Source organism: Salvelinus namaycush, chromosome 2 (assembly GCF_016432855.1).
Source record: "Salvelinus namaycush isolate Seneca chromosome 2, SaNama_1.0, whole genome shotgun sequence".
In the NCBI taxonomy this organism is placed as follows: Eukaryota; Metazoa; Chordata; class Actinopteri; order Salmoniformes; family Salmonidae; genus Salvelinus; species Salvelinus namaycush.
Window position 1 is genome coordinate 41410260 of NC_052308.1, and position 26846 is coordinate 41437105.

Genomic DNA, 26846 nt, shown 5'->3' on the forward strand with positions numbered 1-26846 from the left:
GCAGAAACAAACACCAAAAGATACAGGGTCAAATTCGGAGAACAGGGAAATGTGGAGATCTGACCTAAAAAGACTGTACATCGTTTGAAATATCCAGTTGCATTTGATTTGCCCTTGGAGGTGGTTGTGTCTGAGACAGTGGACATCTGGAGTTGTCTGTGTGTGCGTGTGTGTGAACAAAGACATCTCCAGCTATACTTAGGCTAGACAGGCCGGAGGCGGTAGGGAGAGGTGGACCCTAGAGGTCATGCAAACATTGGACTAATGCCCTTGTTAAAAACAGAATAGAAGAGCCTATAAAATATAGATCAATTACCATGCAGATGGGGTTTACAAACCAAAAAATCCACCAGGTTACTATCGCTGATTGCGACCATACAGAATTAATTTACAACATTCGCTCTATCACAACTGTTTATCCTAAGAGGTGATATGGTTGTGATATGAATTGAAACCAAGTGCTGTATTTGTAAGATGACTTGGTACATTTTAGATGCTAGCATTAACACTAACCAAAGCCTACTGAATTTAACCCTTTGACTGACAATCTCTTATCACAGGTAGTTCCATGTGTAGCCTGAGAATGGCCCTGCTGTGTGTGGTTGTGGCCTTTGCCCTGACTCTGCTAGGCCCCTGCCCCAGTGTGTGTGCCCCTCAGGGGGGGGCGGAGCCAGACGAACAGCCCTATGACCTGGATGACTTTGATATGAATGGAGAGACAGACTGGGAAAACTTGGACCTCAATGGAGAAAACTATGACTATGAAGACCTAGACCAAGAGGTGAGAAGGAGAGGAGGAGAGAGGAGAGACTAGCAGAGGGTGAGAAAAAAGAGGAAGGAACAAGAGAGGAGAGGCAAGATAAAGAGAGAAGAAAAGTAAGAGTGGACAATATGGGCGATAGGAATAGGTGTGAGAGGAAAGGGAAGGAATGATGGGAGTGGAAGAAGGGAAACGAGAGAGAGTGGTTGAGAGAGGTGAATTGGTCAATCTACTAATGTACTCTTCTCTGTGAGAGCAGATCGAGTTGGGGACGGTGGCCCCCCCTGCTCCTGAGACCCCTCCCCCGGCCAACATGCCCCCTCCTGAGTATGAGGAGGAGATGACCCTGTCCCCCAGGCCGACCCCTCCCCTGGCTCCAGTAACTCTGGACTTCAAAGGACCAGGCCTGTTTGGACCCGACACTGGCCTGGGTAAGCCGCGCGCGAGCGTGTGTGTGTGTGTGTGTGTGTGTGTGTGTGTGTGTGTGTGTGTGTGTGTGTGTGTGTGTGTGTGTGTGTGTGTGTGTGTGTGTGTGTGTGTGCACAAAATGTAATCTCTCTCTGTGCAGGTATGCCTACGTGTCTGCTGTGTGTATAATAATAATATGCCATTTAGCAGACACTTTAATTTGTTGACATTTTAAAAAAAAAAGATTCCACCTTTATTTAAGCAGGTAGGCCAGCTGAGAACAAGTTCTCATTTACAACTGTGACCTGGCCAAGATAAAGCAAAGCAGTGCGACAAAAACAACAACACAGAGTTACACATAAACAAATGTACAAAAGGAAAGAAAAATAGAAAAATCTATTTAAAGTGTGTGCAAATGTAGAAGAGTAGGGAGGTAGGCAATAAATAGGCCCTGGAGGTGAACATAATTTCAATTTATCATTAATACCGGAGTGATAGATGTGCAGATGATGATGTGCAAGTGGAGATACTGGGGTGCAAAAGAGCAAGAGGGTAATAATATGGGTAATAATAGTATTTATAATATTTATAAATAATATTTATCTAAAGTGACTTACAGTCATGCATGCATACCAGTAGGAGTGTGTGTAATGTTCTCTCTGTCTCTGTGCAGGTATGCCTACATGTTTGCTGTGTGTGTGCATCAGTGGAAGTGTGTATTGTGATGATGCTAACCTGGAGCAGATTCCTCCACTGCCTAAAGATACCACACACTTCTACGGACGCTTCAACAGTATCAGACACATCAAGAACACTGACTTCATCAACCTCAGTAAGATATATGCAGGCACACACACACACACACACACACACACACACACACACACACACACACACACACACACACACACACACACACACACACACACACACACACACACACACACACACACACACACACACACACTACTGGCTGCAAAACCTAATTTCCCCCCTTTAGAGACCAATAATACTGAGGCTAGATAGGGCCAAAATAATAATAACTGACAATACAGTATATGTTCACCTCACCCCCTTCTCTGTGTGAAACAGTAGTTCACCTCACGCTGCAAGTAGTGAGGGTGATTACACGGGCTGCTGCGGCTATTTGATCATAATGTAGACCTACCAGAGTGGCCTACCATCAAAAACAATGGATAAAAATGCATCTCATAACATTTGAACATAGAAATAGCTGTTTTATCATTCAGCCTACAGTAGCAGCAAAGGTGTGGTTTTCAATGTAGGCCTACAATCCATGATACTTTTGAAAAAAATATGCACGGCTTGACAATAACCTGTTTAACCACTTGTCCTTCAGACAAGGCAGTGACTGAAAATGTTGTGTTGTTTGATGCAAGAAACCACTTTACAAAATAAAACTCATTATTATTCCCGTACCATTATTACAGAGAATCAGACAAATTATGCTACCCTCTGCCTATCGGCTGCTTAGCTTATTGAAGACAGTCTCAAAATACAACACTGCCCCTTTAAGATATAAAAAAGCTCTTTACCTAACTTGCTTTTCAAAGATTTTGTGCTCTCATAGGAAGCAACCACTCCCCCATTGTTGACTCCAAATTAGCTATAACTGGGCTAATAACTGACTAACTAGCAAAGAATATTAACAAATGTGCACAGGTGGCTACATGCAGCTCTCGCTTTGATCTCAAAACAAGTGCAACCACTCATGCTTTTAACACAGTCCAGGTCAAAGTGAATGGCACAGATCCATATATGGCAATGGTTATTTGCATATAGTCCTACTGCAGCTCTGATTGGTTATGGCACACCGGTCTGTGTAGAGTAGGTCCATGTGTCCTGCATGTTAATGCAATAGAATCTCTTGCACAGTTAGTTTTGCAAAATAAGTCTTGCATAGTTAGTTTTGTTTCAGTTTGTTACATTGAAAGTGGCTAATATTGTGTTGATTTGAGCACAATTCCCACAGTAGAGCGAAACGTTGATAGTGTTAATTAACTAAAGAGGGAAAGTTCAGTCTCTTGCTTCTCCTTCGGCAGTCCAATGACTTGATAAAAATATTAATTTACTACTATAGCCCAAACAAATGCATACATTTTTAGACAGTCTAAAAATACATCTTAAGGAATAAGGATTTGAAGTGTATGGCCTATATCTAGGAGATCTAAAAACACTCAGGAAATATTTGTATTTTTTTAACACAAAACTACAGTAACTTCAGAAAGTATTCATACCCCTTTACTTATTCCATATTTGTTGTGTTACAGCCTACATTCAAAATGGATTAAATAAATGCAAATTCTCACCCATCTACACACAATATCCCATAATGGCAAAGTGAAAACATGTTTTTAGAAATGTATTGAAAATGAAATACAGAAATCATTTTATATAAGTATTCACACACCTGAGTCAATACATGTTAGAGTCAGCAATTACAGCTGTGATTGTCACGATCTTCAAAATGAGCGGACCAAGGCGCAGCGTGCATTGAGTTCCACATCTTTTTAAAACAAAGTGAAACTGGAAACAAAACAACAAAACAAAGAACGTGAAGTAGTAGTGCCCAAATACACAAATACAAACAATCAATATCCCACAACCACTGGTGGAGAAATGGCTACCTAAATATGATCCCCAATCAGAGGCAACGATAAACAGCTGCCTCTAATTGGGAACCATATTAGCACCAACATAGAAATAGACATACGAGACCACCCCCTAGTCACGCCCCCTAGACCACCCCCTAGTCACGCGTGACAGTACCCCCCCCCCAAAGGTGCGGACTCCGGCCGCAAAACCTGAAACCAAATGGGGAGGGTAGGGGGGGGTGATTAGTGTCGGTGGCGGCTCCAGTGTAGGTCGTAGCCCCCGCCCAGACCCCGGATCCGGCCATCGCGCCGGGCTGAACGCCTTGCCTGGACTGGGCATCGGCACAAAGAAGGGCTCCGGCCATCGCGCCGGGCTGAACGCCGTGCCAGGACTGGGCACCGGCGTACAGGAGGACTCCGGCCATGGAGCTGGGTTGGACGCCGTGCCTGGACTGGGCACCGGCGCAGAGGAAGGCTCCGGCCTTGGAGCTGGACTGAACGCCGTGCCTGGACTGAGTACCGGCGCAGAAGAAGGCTCCGGCCATGGAGCGGGACTGGACGCCATGCCTCGACTGGGCACCGGCGCAGAGGAAGGCTCCGGCCTTGGAGCTGGACTAGACACCGTGCCTGGACTTGGCACCGGCGCAGAGGAAGGCTCTGGCCTTGGAGCAGGACTGGACGCCGTGCCTGGACTGGGCACCGGCGCAGAGGAAGGCTCCGGCCTTGGAGCGGGACTGGACGCCATGCCTGGACTGGGCACCGGTGCAGAGGAAGGCTCCCGCAATGGAGCGGGACTGGACGCCATGCCTGGACTGGGCACCGGCGCAGAGGAAGGCTCCGGCCTTGTAGCAGGACTGGACGCTGCGCCTGGACTGAGCACCGGCGCAGAGGGAAGCTCCGGGCCTGGAGCGGGACTGGATGCCGTGCCTTGACTGGGTACCAGCGCAGAGGAAGGCTACGGCCTTGGAGCTGGACTAGACGCCGTGCCTGGACTTGCCACCGGCGCAGAGGAAGGCTCCTGCCCTGGAGCAGGACTCTACGCCTTACATGGAAGCTCCGGACCGTTGAACGTTGCTGGAGGTTGCGGTCCGTTGACCGCCGCTGGAGGTTCCGGACCGTGGACCGCCGCTGTATGTTCCAGACCGTGGACCGTCGTTGGAGGTTCCGGACTGGGAACCGTCACCGGAAGCTCTGGACTGGGAACCGTCACCGGAAGCTCTGGACTGGGAACCGTCGCCGGAAGCTCTGGACTGGGAGCCGTCGCCGGAAGCTCTGGACTGTGAATGCGTACTGGAGGCCTAGTGCGTGGAGCCGGTACAGGTGGCACCGGACTGATGACACGCACTTCAGGGCGAGTGCGGGGAGGAGGCACAGGATGTACCGGATTGGGGAGGTGCACTGGAGTCCAGATGTGTGGAGCCGGCACAGGTTTCACCAGACTGCTAACCGGATCTTCTGGTCGAATGTTGAGCAGAACACACTTGCACAACATCTCTCTCATCTCTCAACTTCTCCATTGCCTCCCTGACAGTCTCTGGCTCTTCCCGCGGCTCAGCCGCCAGCTCCATGTGCCCCCGCCAAAAGAATCTTGGGGTTTCTTTGGCAGCAGACTGACGACACGCTCCTCATGGCGAGTGCGAGGAACCCGGCACAGGACATACCGGGCTGGGGAGGCGCACTGGAGATCTGGTGCGTGGAGGCGTCATAGATGGCATCGGACTGATGACTCGCTCTTCAGCCCGCCTGCGCTGCAGCCTACTCCATGCTAACCCCTCTCTCCGGTATCCTTCCTCACATTGTTCCATCGACTCCCAGGCGGGCTCTGACACTCTCCTCGGCTCGACCGGCCACCCCTTGTGCCCCCCCTCAAAAAAGTATTGGGGTTGTATAAGTATATAAGTATATATTTTATATAAGTATTCACACACCTGAGTCAATACATGTTAGAGTCAGCAATTACAGCTGTGATTGTCACGATCTTCAAAATGAGCGGACCAAGGCGCAGCGTGCATTGAGTTCCACATCTTTTTAAAACAAAGTGAAACTGGAAACAAAACAACAAAACAAAGAACGTGAAGTAGTAGTGCCCAAATACACAAATACAAACAATCAATATCCCACAATCACAGGTGGAGAAATGGCAACCTAAATATGATCCCCAATCAGAGGCAACGATAAACAGCTGCCTCTAATTGGGAACCATATTAGCACCAACATAGAAATAGACTAAACCACCCCCTAGTCACGCCCTGACCTACTACACCATAGAGAACCAAGGGCTCTCTATGGTCAGGGCGTGACAGTGAATCTTCCTAGGTAAGTCGCTAAGAGCTTTGCACACCTGGATTGTACAATATTTGCCCTTTGTTATTTTCTAAATTCTTCAAGCTCAAATTGTTTGTTGACCATTGCTAGAGAATTAAACTATATCAAAAATGTAAGTATGTATTAAAGTTTTAAAGCATTTTTTGTTGTTGTTGAATATTCTAGCACTTGCATGGCCATGAAAGACCTTCCATTCAAACAACTGTGTGTGTGTGTGTGTGTGTGTGTGTGTGTGTGTGTGTGTGTGTGTGTGTGTGTGTGTGTGTGTGTGTGTGTGTGTGTGTGTGTGTGTGTGTGTGTGTGTGTGTGTGTGTGTGTGTGCCCATCCCACCTATCACCATAGACAACCCTTGTATGATTTCCATTATCCATATATTCCGTTATATATATATTTTTCAATTGTGCTGTGATGTTTTACATAGGTTAAAACAAATTCTAATCATATAGTATCCACAGATTATGAGCTAAAGATGAAAACCTTTCCTACGAGTATTATTATATGATTTTGTGACTGACTCTGCCTTTCCAAATTGCCCAAAACCGCTATTTGTAAGGTGTATTTTAAGTGCATGTTGTGATTTTTGAACCATTACTGAACCTGTGATCAGAAACAAGCTACATGGGGGCAATACCAGAATAAATGATCTTGTGATTCTGATTCTACAGAGCTGAGATTGTTGTATGCCACATATATATATATAGCATTCTGTTGGTTGCAAGAATTTTATATAATAATTTAAATTGAAAAACTCTAAGTTTTGAATCAAGTGTTGTTTTTTGTACCAGTTCATAAACCATGTGCTATAGAATCGTTAATGGAAAATCTCTTCCTATTTATTTTGCAACCTGTTTGGCTCTGCTGTCAACATTTTTTCCTCAAATTAAACTGGTATATTTTTCTATTTATGCCAATTCCAAACAACTACCATATCTTCTCCCTTTTCCACTTGCCTCCTCTATTTTTGTAGTATTGCTGCAATCAGTTGGTTGTAAGTTTGGATTGAGCGGACATTCACATATATTTCCGATAGCTGCATATGTGACATAACTCCACCGTTTCTATTCGTAATTGAATTAATAAATATAATACAATCTTTTTTTTTTTATCCATAAAGAATGTTTTTTTATTAATCAGTATTTGAGTGTAACCATAACATTTCTGGAGGATCAAACTGAAATTGTAACCAGCTTTGTATGGCTTGTTTAAGAAAGGGCGATACTTTAAACAAAATGTAATTTTCAATTTGTCGGAAATGAGAAGTCTGTATAAAGACAAAAAGAATGAGCCTTTCTTAATAATCTACTGGAGAACCATTTTGGGTTATGAATGAGTGAAGCTTTTAGTGACAGGTTTAAAGCTTTAATATTTAATAATTTTAATCTCCCAAACTCATATTCATTATATAATTAGGCACGTTTAATTTTGTCTGGCTTAGGATTCCAAATCAAATGAAATATTTTTTGCTCATTTGATTTAAAAAATGAGTCGTCTGGAGTAGGCAGCTCCGTTAGTAAGTAAGTAAACTGTTCATTCTTTCAAGTAATTGTTGTATATTATCTCCAATAATTTGTCCATGTAAAAGATGGACCACACTGAATTTGGTGTTGATAGCTAAAAAAATAACAAGGAAACTATTAACAACTCATTCTTTGCATGTGTAACGCTAATACTCAAAACCATATGCAATCAAACGTACTCATTACATTTTGAATGCTTGGCAGGACAGGGGAAATGGTCAAATTCACACACTTATCAAGAGAACAACCCTGGTCATCCCTATTGCTGCTGATCCGGCGTACTCACTAAACACAAATGCTTCATTTGTAATTCAATGTCTGAGGGCTGGAGTGTGCCCCTGGCACACTTTAAAAAAATAGTTCTGTCTGGTTTGCTTAATATATGGATTTTGAAATGATTTATACTTTTACATTTGATACTTAAGTGTATTTTAGCGATTGCATTTCGTTTTGAAACTTAAGTATATTTAAAACCAAAAACTTTTAGACTTTTACTCAAATAGTATTTTACTGGATGACTTTCACTTTTACTTGAGTCCTTTTCTATTAAGGTATCTTTACTTTTACTTAAGTATGACAATTGGGTATGTTTTCCAACACCGAGGAACCATAAGTCAGATTCATTCCAGATGTTGTATTTAAACTCATTGCATCATTCTAGACAAGGTGGCAGGTAGCCTAGCGGTTAAGAGTGTTGGGCCAGTAACAGAAAGTTTGCTGGTTCGAATCCCTGAACCAGCAAGGTATACAAACCGTTCTGCCCTTGAGCAAGGCAGTTAACCGCTAACAACAACTGCTATGTGGATTAAGGTAGCCAATTTGGGACAAATGCGGAAGACACATTTTGGCTGGATGCAGTTGTGCATACTGACTAGGTATTCATTGTTTTGATAAATAAAAGAATTCTGCATTCAAATATGGTCACACTGTACCTATAGATGCACTTTAGCACATATGCTAATTCTAAAAATACTTTTAAAATCCTCTCATGAACTGTAAGTCCAATTGTCTTACAATGGCACCGGAGAGAATGGCTGACATTTTACAGTCTCTTAACCAATTGTGCTATTGTGTGTGTTTTTTCACGTTATTTGTAACTTATTTTGTACATAATGTTTCTGCCACCGTCTCTTATGAAAGAGCTTCTAGAAAAGAGCTTCTAGAAATCAGGACAGAGATTACTTACCTCGTATTGAAAGACAATTTTTTCTTTAACGAGTCGGACGAGGGGGATTTACTCCAGGCACCCGACAAGGCCCTCATCCCCGTCATTCGCAGACGAAAGAGACAGAGATATCGAGGACGAAGGTCGGGGTGCCTTGTGAGGATCAAGCGGCGAGTGTGTAATTTGCCTTTACGATCGGTCCTATTAGCCAACGTACAATCATTGGATAATAAAATAGACAAACTACAAGCACATATTTCCTACCAACGGGACATTAAAAACTGTAATGTTTCACTCAGTCGTTGCTGAACGACGACATTAAAACATACAGCTGGCGGGGTTATACACTATATTGGCAGGATAGAACAGTAGCCTCTGGTAAGACAAGGGGTGGAGGTCCATGTATATTTGAAAACAACAGCTGGTGCACGACATCTAAGGAAGTCTCAAGGTTTTGCTCACCTCGAAGCAACAAGCATGTTAAATGTGTAACCAGAGGGGAAAAAACTCTTGACCACCTTTACTCCACACACAGAGACGCATACAAAGCTCTCCTTCACCCTCCATTTGGCAAATCTGACCATAATTCTATCCTCCTGATTCCTGCTTACAAGCAAAAACTAAAGCAGGAAGCACCAGTGACTCAGTCAATAAAAAGTGGTCAGATGAAGCAGATGCTAAGCTACAGGACTATTTTGCTGGCACAGACTTGAATATGTTCCGGGATTCTTTCGATGGCATTGAGGAGTGCACCACATCAGTCACTGGCTTCATAAATAAGTGCATCGATGATGTCGTCCCCACAGTGACCGCACGTACGTACCCCAAACAGAAGCCATGGATTACAAGCAGCATCTGCACTGAGCTAAAGGCTAGAGCTGCCACTGTCAAGGAGAGGAAATCTAACCTGGAAGCTTATAAGAAATCCCGCTATGCCCTCCGACGAACCATCAAACAGGCATTGTGTCAATACAGGACTAAGATCGAATCGTACTACACCGGCTCCGACGCTTGTCGGATGTGACAAGACTTACAAGTTATTACAGATAACAAAGGGAAGCACAGCCGCGAGCTGCCCAGTGACACGAGCCTACCAGACCAGCTAAATTACTTCTATGCTCGCTTCGAAGCAAGTAACACTGAAACATGCATGAAAGCATCAGCTGTTCTGGGAAGACCGTGTGATCACGCTCTCCGTAGCCGATGTGAGTAAGACCATTAAACATGTCAACATTCACAAGGCCGCAGGGCCAGACGGATTACTAGGACGTGTACTCTGAGAATGTGCTGACCAACAGGCAAGTGACCTCACTGTCATATTCAACCTCTCCTTGTCTGTCTGTCATGTTTCAAGCAGACCACCATTTTCCCTATACCTAAGAACACTAAGATAACCTGCCTAAAAGTCTACCGACCCATAGCACTCACGTCTGTAGCCATGAAGTGCTTTGAAAGGCTGGTTATGGACCACATCAACACCATTATCCCAGAAACCCTAGACCCACTCCAATTTGCATTCCGCCCCATCAGATCCACATATGATGCAATCTCTATTGCACTCCACACTGCCCTTTCGCAAATGGACAAAAGGAACACCTATGTGAGCTCAGCGTTCAGCACCATAATGCCCTTACAGCTCATCACTAAGCCATGGACCCTGGGACAAAACATCTCCCTCTGCAACTGGATCCTGGACTTACAGACGGGCCGCCCCCAGGTGGTAAGGGTAGGTAACATCATATCTGCCACTCTGATCCTCAACACGCGGGCCCCTCAGGGGTGCGTGCTCAGTCCCCTCCTGTACTCCCTGTTCACTTATGACTACATGGCCAGGCACTACTCCAACACCATCATTAAGTTTGCTGATGACACAACAGTTTTAGGCCTGATCACCGACAACGATGAGACAGCCTATAGGGAGGAGGTCAGAGACCTGGTTGTGTGGTGCCAGGACAACAACTTCTCCCTAAACATGATCAAGACAAAGGAGATGATTGTGGACTACAGGAAAAGGAGGACCAACCACGCCCTTCATTCTCATCGACGGGACTGTAGTGGAGCAGGTTGAGAGCTTCAAGTTCCTTGGTGTCCACATCAACAACAAACTAACATAGGCCAAAGACACCAAGACAGTCGTGAAGAGGGCACACCAAAACATATTCCCCCTCAGGAGACTGAAAATATTTGGCATGGGTCCTCAGATCCAACCAGTGATGGTTGCATCACTGCATGGTATGGCAACTGCTTGGCCTCTGACCGCAAGACACTACAGATGGTAGTGCGTACGGCCCAGTACATCACTGGCGCCAAGCTTCCTACCATCCAGGACCTCTATACCAGGCGGTTTCAGAGGAAGGCCCTAAAAATTGTCAAAGACTCCAGCCACCCTAGTCATAGACTTTTCTCTCTGCTACTGCAAGGCAAGCGGTTACTTTTATTTCTTATTTTATACTTATCTATTTTTTACTTAACATTTTTCTTAAAACTGCATTGTTGGTTAAGGGCTTGTAAGTAAGCATTTCACTGTTAGGTATTACCTGTTGTATTCAGCTCATTTGACAAATACATTTTGATTTGATTTGATTTGAAATTGACTCCATGTGGTATATAAACTCAACGAATTAGCTTCTAATGAATTTGAAAATGATTCGTTGCCGAATTCAAAGTAATGCTGAACATATTACACAAATCTTAACATAAACCATTAGTCAAATTGACCCCAGAATTGGAATATAAACTCAATACATTAAGTATTGACTTTAAGAATGATTACAGTATTTTCACTGATTGTACATATTTGAAGATCGTTCATACACGATAGAGTGCTTGTTTTGTTATCCTACACTTCTTGTGTCCTTTCTGTCATCCTGTGAACCCTGGTCCTTGCTGCTCACAGCTATATTTTGTTGAACTTTTTCCCCAAATAACTGCCAGGTGTTTGTTTGAAGAGAGTAGTGGGTTGTCTGTGTTTACATGTCTATACCACTGGCTTTTATGATCTGATTGTCTGTATTTTAGCCAATGAGGCTCAATGTGCCCAGCGAAACTAATGCACTGCCAGGGATAATTGTCACTTTGGCCTGTGGGGAGGAAGAGACACAGCAGCAGTGTTAGTATGGACGGTAGGGGAAGTCAGGATTTTGCAATTGAGTTTTATTTGTCTATTTAAGGGCCATGTAAGTTTGGTGTTGACCAGTTGACTAATGGCATTATGCTAGAGATAAGCAACCGTGCTCAGGTGACTGTCCCACAGTCAGAGTCATGCAATAAGTTGATTTTAGATGTGCTGCAGCAGAACTTTGATCTTGGGGCTTACATTGCTGATGACAGTAACTCTCCGCAATCTATCAGTGGATTGATGTCTACATTTGAATGAAAGCAAACGGGAAACGTTTAGCTGGACTGAAAGGGGGGGGTTGATAAGAGAGTGTTTCATCTTCCTAAAAGATGCTAGAGTCAGGATCTACTTTTTTTGTAGGAGATTGTGATGAAGATGACAGTGTCGCTGTGTTGGAATGTGCTCGGGAGACAGACTCTGTTGTAGAGGAGTTAGATAGGGAACGTGGTGATAGGAGGAACCTGGAAAAGGAGTGTGAGCGTCTCAGGGAGGAGAGAGACAGGCTGTACAAGGAAAGGATAGATGAGGCTGAAGCTGTTACACAGATGCTGTTAGAGAGGTTTGTATGGATTTTATCCCTACCATGTGTGTTATTTCAGTAAAAGCATCACAGGTTGTCAAGGTTGTTTTGGAAAAACTTGGTGGGTCACAGGTTGACAGGTGACCAGGTCCAATATTCTGCATGTACATGGTTTTGGAGGCATGACAGTTTTCAATGCAACATCTGGAGGATGCTTTGAATAAGCTCACCCTTTGCACTGATGCTACTAGTAAGTTTGAACACAAGTACGGCCCTGCAGGCATATTTCTAAAGGATGGCACCAAGTTTGATTTAGATTTTAAAGAGCAGGAATCCATCTCTACCAAGTGCACCTTTGACACAGTGCGTGCAATGGTTTACGATGTGGTCAGTAGTGGTGGTGGAGACATTGATGCAAAGGGACACTTTTTGTAAGATTAACCCATTACAGTCTAAAGGGGGGGGGGGGGGGGGGGGGTTCTACTAAGCTGTTTTAGGAAGGTCATACCAAGGAAATTTTGCTACTTAATTTAGATAATTTTTTTATGTACAGTGCATTCGGAAAGTATTCAGAACCCTTCCCTTTTTCCTAATTGTGTTACCTTACAGCCTAATACCAAAACATATTAAATAAATTGTTTACCTCATTAATATACACACAATACCCCATAATGACAAAGCGCAAACAGATTTATTCCAAATAAAAACATAAATAATTTATCTACATAAGTATTCAGACCACTTGACATGAGACACAAAATAAATTGAGCTCAGGTGCATCCTGTTTCCATTGATCATCCTTGAAATGTTTCTACCATGTCTGGTCAATTTAATTAATTGGACATGATTTGGAAAGGCACACAGCTGTCTATATAAAATCCCACAGTTGACAGTGCATGTCAGAGCAAAAACCAAGCCATGAGGTGGAAGGAAATGTTATTAGAGATCCGAGACAGGATTCTGTAGAGGCACAGATCTGGGGAAGGGTACAACAACATTTCTTCAGCATTGAAGGTCCCCAAGAACACAGTGGCATCCATCATTCTTAAATGGAAGATGTTTGGAACCACCAAGACTCTACCCAGAGCTACCCACCAGGCCAAACTGAGACATCGGGGAGAAGGGCCTTAGAAGGGCCTTGGCCAGGGAGGTGACCAAGAACCCGATGGTCACTCTGGCAGAGCTCCAGAGTTCCTCTGTGGAGATGGGAGAACCTTCCAGAAGGACAACCTCCTCTGCAGCACTCCACCAATCAGACCTTTATGGTAGTGGCCAGATGGAAGCCACTCCTCAGTAAAAGGTACATGACAGCCCCCTTGGAGTTTGCCAAAAGGAACCTTAAGGACTCTCAGATGATGAGAAACAAGATTCTCTGGTCTGATGAAACCAAGATTGAACTCTTTGGCCTGTATGCCAAGCGTCACGTGTGGAGGAAAACTGGCACCATCCCTACGGTGAAGCATGGTTGTAGAAGCATCATGCTATGGGCATGTGTTTCAATGGCAGGGTCTGGGAGACTAGTCAGGATCGAGGAAAAGATGAACAGAGCAGATCAGAAAGTACAGAGAGATCCTTGATGAAAACCTTCTCCAGAGCGCTCAGGACCTCAGACTGGGACGAAGGTTCACCTTCCAACAGGACAACAACCCCAAGCACACAGCCAAGACAACACAGGAGTGGCTTCGGGACAAGTGTCTGAATGTCCTTGAGTGGCCCAACCAGAGCCCGGACTTGAACCCTATCGAACAGCTCTGGAGATACCTGAAAATAGCTGTTCAGCGAAACTCCCCATCCAACCTGACAGAGCTTGAGAGGATCTGCAGAGAAGAATGTGAGAAACTCCCCAAATACAGGTGTGCCAAGCTTGTAGTGTCATACCCAAGAAGACTCAAGGTGCTTCCGAAAAGTACTGAGTAAAGGGTCTGAATACTTATGTAAATGTGATATTTTCAGGGGGGTTTTGTTATAAATTTGCAAACATTTAAAACATAAAAAAAAAAAATCTTTGTCATTATGGGGTGTTGTGTGTAGATTGATGAGGGGAAAAAACAATTGAATATATTTTAGAATAAGGCAGTAACGTAACAAAATGTGGAAAAAGTGAATACTTTCCAAATGCAATGTATTTTAAAATATTTGATGAACATTTGTATTGGCCTTACTGCTATTAGTCCATACAAACATAGCACAACAGATAGTCCCCCGAAAAATCAAAAGGAAGTTTGTTCTGAAGTGTCTGTCCTATATCTGAGTGATACCATGAATGGGATCATTTACAAAGTGTGAGATCTATCAATATGAACGTTTGCTTGAGCGTGTGCATAAATTACTCAGAGCCATGATCATGACGCACAGTCCCCCTGACTGCTTGTCAAGCATAGCCTAGTGAACGGGGAAAATGTATGTTGAACATGTGGGAAATTGTGAGAGTAATAATTAAATCATTTTACATTTTTCAATAATAATCCATGTAAAGTACAGTAACTTGTTAAATTAGAGGCACGTATGAAAGTTAATTTATTGTTGAAATATTATAAAAGACTGAGATAATGGGGCATTGAATGAGAGATGGCTGATCTTTCTCTGTTGGAAGATTTTGCACATGTTGCATTTCGCAGAGAGCCCGTTTTTAGAGAAAGGTGGGATTGGCTTTTCAACGGGCACTTTTCAGCTGGAACTTGACGATGGGTATTTCACAGCCCTCGATGAGCCGATGTTTTGGATGCAATCATCAGCAAAACGAATAGTTACATACAATTGCCATAGACCATCGCAAAACAGGTTGAAGTGAAGAGAGGCTTCTTTGCCATCAATCAGCCTGGTCTCATAGACTAGACATAACATAGTAAAAGTACATTTATGACACTCAAGTTAGTATGATGTTACCTTTGGTTTAGTTACATAAGACAGAAGGTTACTTAAAGAAAAAAGTAGGGTGGTTAGTCAGGGTGGATGGTTGGGTGTACAGTCGTGGCCAAACGTTTTGAGAAAGACACAAATATTAATTTCCACAAAGTTTGCTGCCTCAGTGTCTTTAGATATTTTTGTCAGATGTTACTATGGAAGTATAATTACAAGCATTTCATAAGTGTCAAAGGCTTTAATTGACAATTACATGAAGTTGATGCAAAGAGTCAATATTTGCAGTGTTGACCCTTCTTTTTCAAGACCTCTGCAATCCGCCCTGGCATGCTGTCAATTAACTTCTGGGCCACATCCTGACTGATGGCAGCCCATTCTTGCATAATTAATACTTGGAGTTTGTCAGAATTTGTGGGTTTTTGTTTGTCCACCCGCCTTTTGAGGAATGACCACAAGTTCTCAATGGGATTAAGGTCTGGGGAGTTTCCTGGCCATGGACCCAAAATATCAATGTTTTGTTCCCCAAGACACTTAGTTATCACTTTTTCCTTATGGCAAGGTGCTCCATCATGCTGGAAAAGGAATTGTTCGTCACCAAACTGTTCCTGGATGGTTGGGAGAAGTTTCTCTCGGAGGATGTGTTGGTACCATTCTTTATTCATGGCTGTGTTCTTAGGCAAAATTGTGAGTGAGTCCACTCACTTGGCTGAGAAGCAACCCCACACATGAATGGTCTCAGGATGCTTTACTGTTGGCATGACACAGGACTGATGGTCTGATGGTACCGCTCAACTTGTGCCCCAAACAATCGGAAAGGGGATTCATCAGAAAAAATGACTTTACCCCAGTCCTCAGCAGTCCAATCCCTGTACCTTTTGCAGAATATCAGTCTGTCCCTGATGTTTTTCCTGGAGAAAAGCAATAAAATGCAAATTAATTACTTAAAAATCATACAATGTGATTTTCTGGATTTTTGTTTTAGATTCCGTCTCTCACAGTTGAAGTGTACCTATGATAAAAATTACAGACCTCTACATGCTTTGTAAGTAGGAAAACCTGCAAAATCGGCAGTGTATCAAATACTTGTTCTCCCCACTGTAGGTCTACCCCTGAGTCCAGGTTGCGTCAATCAATTCCCATATATAAATGGATCAATAGATGGCACCCACATCTCCGTAAAAGCAGCATCCCAAAACAAGTTAAAATATGTGAACAGAAAACGTTTTCACTCATTAATATGCAGGCGATAGGTTGTGCAAAATACACTGCTGAATGTGGTGGCCAGGTGGAACGCATGACTCGTTCATTCTGCAGAACAGCAATTTGGCCTAAGAACGGAAATGTTTGCCTATATGACTACAGGAGGGAGCTGTTTACAATGGATGGCTTAGTGACAAGTGTTGCCTACTCATTTGAAGTATATTTGCCAAATGTAAAGCAAGTTGTCCTAATGGTCCTCTCTTTATAGCTATGTTTTTTATTTTTACTTGTCAAGTGACAACTGAGCGAGCCAAATAAAATACTATATTTTGGTTGTTCTCGACCTGTAACGCTTGTCGTCGGAATGAGACCAAGGTGCAGCGTGGTAGGCGTACATTCTTCTTTAATTTAAATGTACACCAAAAAACAATAAACAATACAACGACCGAACAGCTTCGTCGTGCAAACTACATGCACTCAAAACAAAGACAAGATCCCACACTGAAGGAGGGAAAAAGGACTGCCAAAGTATGATTCCCAATCAGAGACAACGATAGACAGCTGCCTCTGATTGGGAACCACACTGAGCCAAAAACAAAGAAATAGAAAACATAGAAATAAAGAAACTAGAAAGCCCACCCTAGTCACACCCTGGCCTAACCAAAGTAGAGAATAAAAACCTCTCTATGGCCAGGGCGTGACACGACCTCTGACCATAGCACCTCTATTTCAGTCTAGAAAAAGCTTTCTTTGGTTGTGCCATTGCATTTCATGGTACGGCGTTTCATATTCCCTACAGGCTTTAAAGGGATGACTTGATGACGTCATGTTCATTTGGCCCATGGTGACACCAATACTTCCCACAGTTCAGTCAAGTCGGCTGGATGTCCTTTGGGTGGTGGACAATTACTTGATACACACGGGAAACAGTTGAGTGTCAAAAAAAACAGCAGCGTTGCAGTTCTTGACACAAACCGGTGCGCCTGGCACCTACTAACTACCATACCCCGTTCAAAGGCACTTAAATATTTTATCTTGCCCCTTCACCCTCCAATGGCACACATACACAACCCATGTCTCAAGGCTTAAACATCTTTCTTTTAACCTGTCTCCTCCACTTCATATATACTGATTTAAGTGGATTTAACAAGTGACATCAATGTGGGATCATAGCCTTCACCTGCAATCCCCTAGTCAGTCTGTGTCATCGAAAGCAGGTTTTCTTAATGTTTTGTACAATCAGTGTAGGTTCACACTTATGTTGAGAATATTGGGCTGTGGAGAGAGAAATGATCTACCTGTCTCAGCTAAAGTGGGGTGGAAAATACTCAGTAGGTTCTCTACTGACCAAATATGTGTCGTTTTGGAGAGGGACTGTGTCGTATATATCCAGCAGCACTTCATTCTCCACCCCCTCCATAGCCACCAATGGACTGTACATGGGATACAAATTGGCTTGTAGTGTTAATAATTATATTTTCCGATATTTATTCCCTATTGGAATTCGGCCTCTAGGTACCCTCTCTCAGGCCAGAGGTCACCGTAAAGCAGGCCTCAGTAACTGGTATATGGGCCCCTGAGCCATAAAATCAGCCATAGGTGTCCTTAAGCAATTATGTTTCAAATGTATAGTCTATTCAACCCCAAGATCTCAGCCTTGATTTAATGCTTTGGCACCAGGCACGAAAGGGTGAAACAGCAAACAGCTAAGGCAAGAGAGTATTTAGGTCAGCCCTGCCAGCTGGAGGGGGAGAGATTTGCTGTGAACAAATCTCTTAGAGGAATGTGTCTGTCTTCCAATACATCTGTCTACGTCTGTCTATGTCTGTATTTGTCTTTCTACGTCTGTCCAAATTGTTGTGGTAAACCGTGGGTTTTGGGTTGAGCGTACAGAGATTAACACAGAGAAAGGGAGGTTCTAGTCAGAAAACACGACTTTACTAGGCAACAAAATAAACATAACAAAATAATGTAGGCTTGGCTCGGTCCTTCTTCTCAGGTTCTGCTCAGTGTCTGTCTCTCTGTCCCTCCTCGCGGTGTGCCACGTTGCTCCCTTTATTTGGCCTGCGCGGCTGGTTGGCACTCTCCCCTAATTACCTCTACTTGGAGCCATCCATGTTGGGGTGCCCAGCCCGTGTACTCCCAGCAGAAGGTGCCAACGTCGCAGCATGTACCTCCCCTCTATCACCAACCCCCAGGGTAGACTTCCCGGGATACTATACTGTCTATGTCTGTCTGTATTTGTCTGTCTATGTCTGTATTTGTCTATTAAACCTTTAAATATAGAAGTTGTTTGCCTTATATTTTGCATCTAGCATTTCTCCACACCTAGACCAGGATTTCAATTCCTAACAGTAGAGTGTAAGCTTTTCTACCTGTCTTAGCTAAAGTGGGGTGGAAAATACTCAGTAGGGTCTCTACTAACCAAATATGTGTTGTTTTGGAGAGGGACTGTATCGTACATATCCAGCAGATATGTACGATACACATATCCCCATGTGCAGTGCAAACCATTGGCTTTTTTATGGCAGTTTTGGAGCAGTGGCTTCTTCCTTGCTGAGCGGCCTTTCAGGATATGTCGATATTGGACTCGTTTTACTGTGGATATAGATACATTTGTACTTCCTCCAGCATCTTCACAAGGTCCTTTGCTGTTGTTCTGTGATTGATTTGCACTTTTCGCACCAAAGTACATTCATCTCTAGGAGACAGAACGCGTCTCCTTCCTGAGCGGTATGACGGCTGCGTGGTCCCATGGTGTATATACTTGCATACTTTTGTTTGCACAGATGAATGTGGTACATTCAGGCGTTTGAAAATTGCACCCAAGGAAGAACCAGACGGGTGGACGTCTACCATTTGTTTCTGAGGTCTTGGCTGATTTCTTTTGATTTTCCAATGATGTCAAGCAAAGAGGTACTGAGTTTGAAGATAGGCCTTGAAATACATCCACAGGTACACCACCAATTGACTCAAATGATGTAAATTTGCCTATCAGAAGCTTCTAAAGCCATGACATCATTTTCTGGAATTGTCCAAGCTGTTTAAAGGCACAGTCAACTTAGTGTTTGTAAACTTCTGACGCAGTGGAATTGTGATAAAGTGAATTATAAGTGAAATAATCTGTCTGTAAACAATTGTTGGGAAAATGACTTGTGTCATGCACAAAGTAGATGTCCTAATCGACTTGCCAAAACTATAGTTTGTTAGTAATACATTTGTGGAGTGGTTGAAAAACTAGTATTAATTACTCCAACAAAAGTTTATTTAAACTTCCGACTTCAACTGTACATACCGTATGCGCTTACAGTAGAAACGAGAACACGATATACAGAAAATAAGGAACGTACTTTGATAGGAACGCACACATGTCCAACGTTATTATGTGTAAGGAAAACAACAAGGAAGGCAAAGCGAGCGCCAGCAAGAACATTTTCAAATTCTTGCAAAACTGAGCTATTATTTGCATACTTGATCTGTGCAAACGTGTGAAGTTTGGTGTGTTCTCCTGGAAGAGAGAATTTTATCTGGCTCAGTAAAGCCTCAAACATAAATTTACCCAAACACTGAAATGGTCTACTTCTATGTGAATTAATGAGGCGGAACACACCTCAATTCAAACTGTTGTCAGAAAATACAACTTGTACGAAATTTGAAATTTTATTTGAAATTGACAAGTTGAAACACGGCCTATAAATAATTAGCAGGCAGCGCATGTTAACTGTCCTGTTGTGTAATAATCATATTTTGGAACAGTGAGTGCATTCTGACATGTGCATAAAACATGTGAATTAAACAACTCACGCGGGGGCGACCGTTAGAGATATTTGGAACTTGGAACTCACACGTGAAAAGATTAATTTCACAGATTTTTATGGAGATTTTTGTATTATGCTAATTAAGCTCCGGACCTCGTAGGGTAAGAGCTGAGTACCCCTGCTGTAGGCTGTCTTTTGACATGTGTGGAGTGGGAACAGTGGTTATTCTTGGAAACAGTGATATTTTGGAATATTGCTCATCTCTTCACTTTTGAGAGTTATTTGACAATGGCAAGTATTTTGGAAACCTCATCCTCTGATCTTTCTGATACTATATGTACAAATCAATATACAGAAATCAAAACTTCTTACCTGCATGTGACTCTGTAGAAGGATTTGAAAAAGTAATTTTTTGGCACTCAGGGAAAATAATGTCTTCTTAAGACTGCTTATAACACAGATTCTGTTTCTGATGTCGAAATTCTAACATACATTTGTTAAATAGACGTAGGAAAAGTCAAAGAAGGAGGTGGGCATGTGTGTGGGGGACATAATGCAAGTATTCCAAAAGTAACCGAAAGTAATCAGATTATGTTACCGAGTATGACATTACTGATGACAATTTTGAACAGGTAACTAGTAACTGTATACTAGTAACTGTATCGGATTACATTTAGAACGTAACCTACCCAACACTGTGTGTGATACAATATATGTTCACCTCAACCCCCTGGTCTGTGCGTTCCAGACAAGCTGAAGAGCATCGACTTAACAGGGAACCAGATCTCTGGGGTGGATGAAGATGCATTCCGCCCCCTACCACAGCTCCAGGACATCCTGTTGGCTGATAACAACCTGCAGGCGTTGCCAGAGCTCCCACCCACCCTCAGATACATCGATGTGCGCAACAACAGACTGATCAGCAATGGACTACATACAGATGGGTTTAAGGTGCACACACACATTTGCACGCACACACATAAAGACATTCACACGCACACACGCTCTAGCTATAATTTTGATGAATTCTTTGAAGTAAATGCCAGAAGGCATTCCTTTTTACAACATCATTGAACAGTATATACCAAACTAGCTGAAGCAGTATTGTAGGATACAGTTTCTCTTGACTGAATAGAGATGGAGCTCCCTCTGGTGGCTTTTATTGATGTTTTACATTGTTGTTTTACTCCATCTGGCCTAAACAGGAGATGAGCCTGCTCGAGTTCCTGTATCTGTCTGATAACAATCTGGACTACATCCCCGTCCCACTACCTGAGAGCCTCCGAGTACTACACCTGCAGGTATCAACATGCATGTACACACACCCCTCCTACACCTCACACACCTCTCATACACTCCTCATGCATCTCACACACACCTCTCATACACCTCACACACCCCACATAAAAAATACTACAGGTTACTATAGAATATTATAGTACTTACTATATCATTCTATAGCATTTTGTAGTAAACTCTAGTATACTTTAAAATCCTCAACAACAACAAAAAAGGATCCCTCGATCACGTGTAGTACTTGCTATAGCATTTTGAAGTATACTGTAGAATACTCCACACTGTAGTATACTGTAGTATCCCTCGATTGTGTAGTGCTTACTATAGAATGTTGTAGAATACTACACTACAAATCAAATCAAATTGTATTAGTCACATGGTCCGAATACAACAGGTTTAGACCTTACAGTGAAATAATTACTTACGAACCCCCAACCAACAATGCAGTTTCCAAAAAATACGGACAAGAATAAGAGATAAAAGTTACAAGTAATTAAAGAACAGCAGTAAAACAACAATAGCGAGACTATATACAGGGTACTGGTACAGAGTCAATATGCGGGGGCACCGGTTAGTTGAGGTAGTATGTACATGTAGGTAGAGTTATTGAAGTGACTATGCATAGATGACAGCGGTGTAAAGAGGGATGGGGGGGCAATGCAAATAATTTGGGTAACCATTTGATTAGATGTTCAGGAGTCTTATGGCTTGGGGGTAGAAACTGTTTAGAAGCCTCTTGGACCTAGTCTTGGTGCTCCGGTACCTCTTGCCGTGTGGTAGCAGAGAGAACAGTCTATGACTAGGGTGGCTGGAGTCTTTGACAATTTTTATAGGGCCTTCCTCTGACACCGCCTGATATAGAGGTCATAGATGGCAGGAAGCTTGGCCCAAGTGATGTACTGGGCCGTTCGCACTACCCTCTGTAATGCCTTGCGGTCGGAAGCCGAGCAGTTCCCATTCCAGGCAGTGATGCAACCTGTCAGGATGCTCTCGATGGTGCAGCTGTAGAACCTTTTGAGGATCTGAGAACCCATGCCAAATATTTTCAGTCTCCTGAGGGGGAATAGGTTTTGTTGTGCCTTCTTCACAACTGTTTTGGTGTGTTTGGACCATGTTACTTTGTTGGTGACGTGGCCACCAAGGAACTTGAAGCTCTCAACCTGCTCCACTGCATCCCCGTCAATGAAAATGGGTGCGTGCTTGGTCTTCTTTTTCCTCTAGTCCACAATCATCTCATTTGTCTTGATCATGTTAAGGGAGAGGTTGTTGTCCTGGCACCACACGGCCAGGTCTCTGACCTCCTCCCTATAGGCTGTCTCATCGTTGTCGGTGATCAGGCCTACCGCTGTTCTGTCATCAGCAAACTTAATGACGGTGTTGGAGTTGTGCTTGGCCGTGCAGTCATGAATGAACAGGGAGTACAGGACGGGGCTGAGCACGCACCCCTGAGGGGCCCCTGTGTTGAGGATCAGCATGGCAGATGTGTTGTAACCTACCCTTACCACCTGGGGGCGACCCGTCAGGAAGTCGCCCCCAGGTGGTCGCCCCCACCCCCCGGGTGGCGCAGTGGTCTAGGGCACTGCATCGCAGTGCTAGCTGCGCCACCAGAGTCTCTGGGTTCGCGCCCAGGCTGGGCTGGGTTCGCGCTCAGGCTCTGTTGCAGCCGGCCGCAACCGGGAGGTCCGTGGGGCGACGCACAATTGGCATAGCGTCGTCCGGGTTAGGGAGGGTTTGGCCGGTAGGGATATCCTTGTCTCAGTATGTAAAATGTAATAAAAAATCTCTCATCTCTCTAACTACCATCAGGCTACCAAAACAACAAATCCCACCTTACCTCCTCCACCTTGTCCATATAAAATTAAGGAAAAAATATATCAAGGCCAGATCCCCCCCCACACCAAATCGTAAATAAACCAGCTTCAGAAACACATCAAATAACAATTTACCCTGCAGAACCAGAATAACTGGACCGCATTCTAGAATCAGTTTGGCAAAGACTCCAACCCACGCATCTTCTGGCAGAAAATAAAGAGTCTTAATGGGAACACAAAGTACCACACATTCCCGACATTCTCAACCCGTAGAGAATAACTAAGAAAAGGCCGTACTGTTACAAAATGTGCACTCCTGCACCCCCCGCACGTCAATGCACCCTTAATAATACCAAGCCTTGAGTCAACCACGCCCTCCTTGCCCCTGCCTGCCTTGCCTCCTCCTCTCATCCCATGAGATGAAATGGATAGAAAAGAGCAAAAGCTTTGAACTATCCAATTAGGGTCTAGTCCTACCTACCTACAGATTACTGAAAGGAGCAGCCGTTCAGTTCCCAATCCTAACTCCTACAGGTTATGGACAACTTTCTATTTTTGTATTTGTCCGGTAGGTTTCACTAAAGGACAAAGGCCCAAATAGCAAAAATATATAGATAAACACAATAGTAAATACTACAGTACACTGTCCTACAGTTTTCTGCAATGATGTCTGCAAAATTACTACTGTAAATACTACAGTAATGTCTGCAAAAAACACCACAGCATACTAGTCATATCCGTAAAAACACTAAATGAAATACTACAGTATTCACTTTAGTGTTTTTGTACAAAAACACTGCGAGAAAACATTAGAGTGAATAGTATAATGTATAAATATAGTAATACCAGTACTGTATACTTCAATATTTTTTCCTGTGGGACTCCCCACACCCAGCACAACCAGACTAGCATACACATGAGACTCTGTCTCAAACCTAGTATTCTCTGAGGGCTGAAAATAGAGGAGACTAACTTTTCACCCCACACAGCTCTACAGCAATCCTCAGGCTGTCCCCCATACTGTTTCAGACCCAGTATAACCTGGCTTTTCGATTCCCACAAAATGGCCAAGCTGCAAAGTCGTAATGATTTCTGAAAACAAAAATTCGCTTTTTGGTCTTAATTTAGGCATAAGGTTAACAGTGTGGTTAAGGTTTGGGTTAGAGTTAGGTTTAAAATCAGAATTTAAAAAGAGAAATTGTAGAACTAGGAGGAGCTTCCGACATTGCAACTTGGTCAGATAGTGACGACCTGGTTTCTCCTCTCCTCTGTAGTCATGGATTCACAACGGGCACAGAGTCAAATTGGAGCAGTGACGTAATGAGAAATTGACTCTCCAGATTCAATGAATTAATCTAATGACGTCTGCCATCATGTCTCTGCTTCATCCAGTTGAATTTCCTCATCAAAGTAACACATAACCCCCCCACACCCCCCTCGCTCTGTTTGTCCGTCTGTCTGTCTCTCTCTGTCTCACTCTCTCCTCCTCTCCTCTCCCCACCAGAACAACAACATCCAGAATCTTCATGTGGACACATTCTGTAACAGCCACGACCGTAACTACATACGACGCTCCCTGGAGGACATCAGGCTGGATGGAAACCCTGTCAACATCAACCTGTACGCCTCCTCCTACATCTGCCTGCCTCGTCTGCCTATCGGGAGCCACTGAGGGGGGCATTGAGGGGACATGGATGGAGGCCATGGAGGAGCTCTGCAGAGAGGGAGGCAGGGATGGATCTACAAAGATGGTGGTAGGGAGGGAGGGTGAGTGAGGGAGGAAAGGGAAAGAGAAAATATTCATTTTATAAAGCAAATCAAAGACAGAGATGAGCGTGAGGGTTGGGGAAAGGAAGGATGGAAAGGGGGAGTTGTTAATTATATTCTGGTTCGCTATCTCTTTAACATTAGCTGCTAACTCAATCCTGAGACAACTGTTATGTCACACCAGTAAGAGGCTGTCCTGACTGAATGATTGATTGGCAGATGGCCAGATAAATGAGGGGTCGTTTGCTTGTACCTGACAGGTATCAATCATGCTGAAATCCAACCTGGGCAGAGGAAAACAGCTGCCACTGTATCGACAGTCTGTATGTCTGCCTGTCTGACTGCTACTTTTGCCTACTGAAACACGTGTGTCGCCTCACAATGAGATCGTCATTCTTTATTATAGGTTGACCATAATAAAAACAACTGTGATTCACTTAGTTTGTTTGTTAATCAATGATGTAAATTCATCAATTAAAGTATAAACACTGCTCCATTATTGTCACTTCCCGTGTATAAATATATTATAACGGTAGAGTAGCCAGATCAACATGATATTGTATTTTGTTTCATTTCCATTTATTATCTCATCACTGGGATGTGTTCGGTAAAACAGCAGTGACATCAGAGAGAAACATCTACCAATCGCAAATTGAACCCTATAGCCCCTGTCCCCCATGCATTTGTGGAGATCTGAGGGGAGGGATTACAATTTCATGTTGGTCCACTTTCCCTACTGATAGGCTAGGTGTAATTTCCGCCAAAGTGCTTTTACCTCCCCAATATTCTCAGATGATGAGATGAGGTGAGGTATTGAAAGGTTTTGAAAATAGGAGTGTCAATCATTTTGACTCCTACCTTTTTTATAATAAAAAATATTGTTAAACAAAATCTCTTTCGCTGAGCAATAGTCGACACAGTGGACATTTCATAATACCCATAATACCTAGCGACAAAACCCGATAATGATTCCAATCGTTTTTTCAAGGATGAGCATAAAAAGGGGAGAAGACCAATATAAGTCTGCCCATGTGGAGAAGTGCAGCTATAGTGAGGTTTGGTCAGGGCCAGCATGAGGAATAAAGTTGATCCTGTGTCTGTGAGTGTAGTTATTAAGTTAAGTTTGAGCATCATAACATGTTCTATACAGCTATAATCTTTCTACAAAGAAAGAGACACTTAATAATTTATATAATCATTAAACAGATTTCCCCGTATACCAGACGTGGATGAGTGATAACTCAGTTCTAGAATGTTGTCAAGGAGAATGAATCAAAAACATCTATTGACATTCAGAATTGACTTTGTTTAGACATCCATCCTGTATTGTAGTTTCATGACCAGAGACAAATCTTCAAAGGCAGTATTGTTTATTCGTGGTGTTGCATGCATTCACACAGCCTTGATTTATAAGATCCTTCCCACTATGTCAAGTGATAAAATCCCAAATGATCAATTAAAAGTTCATGGAAAAACTGCACTTGTCCTTATGTGAAAATTACATTTGATTAAATACTCTACAGCTGTAATGTCATCAATGAAATCAAACTTTATTCACATAGCACATTTCTTACAACAAATGCATTTCAAGGTGTTCAAAGTCATGCGTTGAAAGGCATGTGGCTCTTAACAGGTCTCTACAGGTGACCTGGGGATTCTCTCTACCACATGTGAATGCCCCCGTGGAGCTCATAAGTGTAGCCATGCAGCTGCATTGGCTATT

The 26846-nt window shown here is 43.2% G+C and overlaps 1 protein-coding gene across 1 annotated transcript; it reads left to right on the top strand.

Moving 5' to 3' along the window:
* Positions 1-583: 583 nt before the first annotated feature.
* optc (opticin) lies at positions 584-25028 on the top strand. The gene is made up of 6 exons (XM_038965528.1): positions 584-781; positions 1020-1191; positions 1842-2000; positions 20998-21200; positions 21455-21550; positions 24861-25028. The coding sequence occupies exons 1-6, from the start codon at positions 584-586 to the stop codon at positions 25026-25028; spliced, it is 996 nt and encodes a 331-aa protein (XP_038821456.1).
* The last annotated feature ends 1818 nt before the right edge of the window (positions 25029-26846 follow it).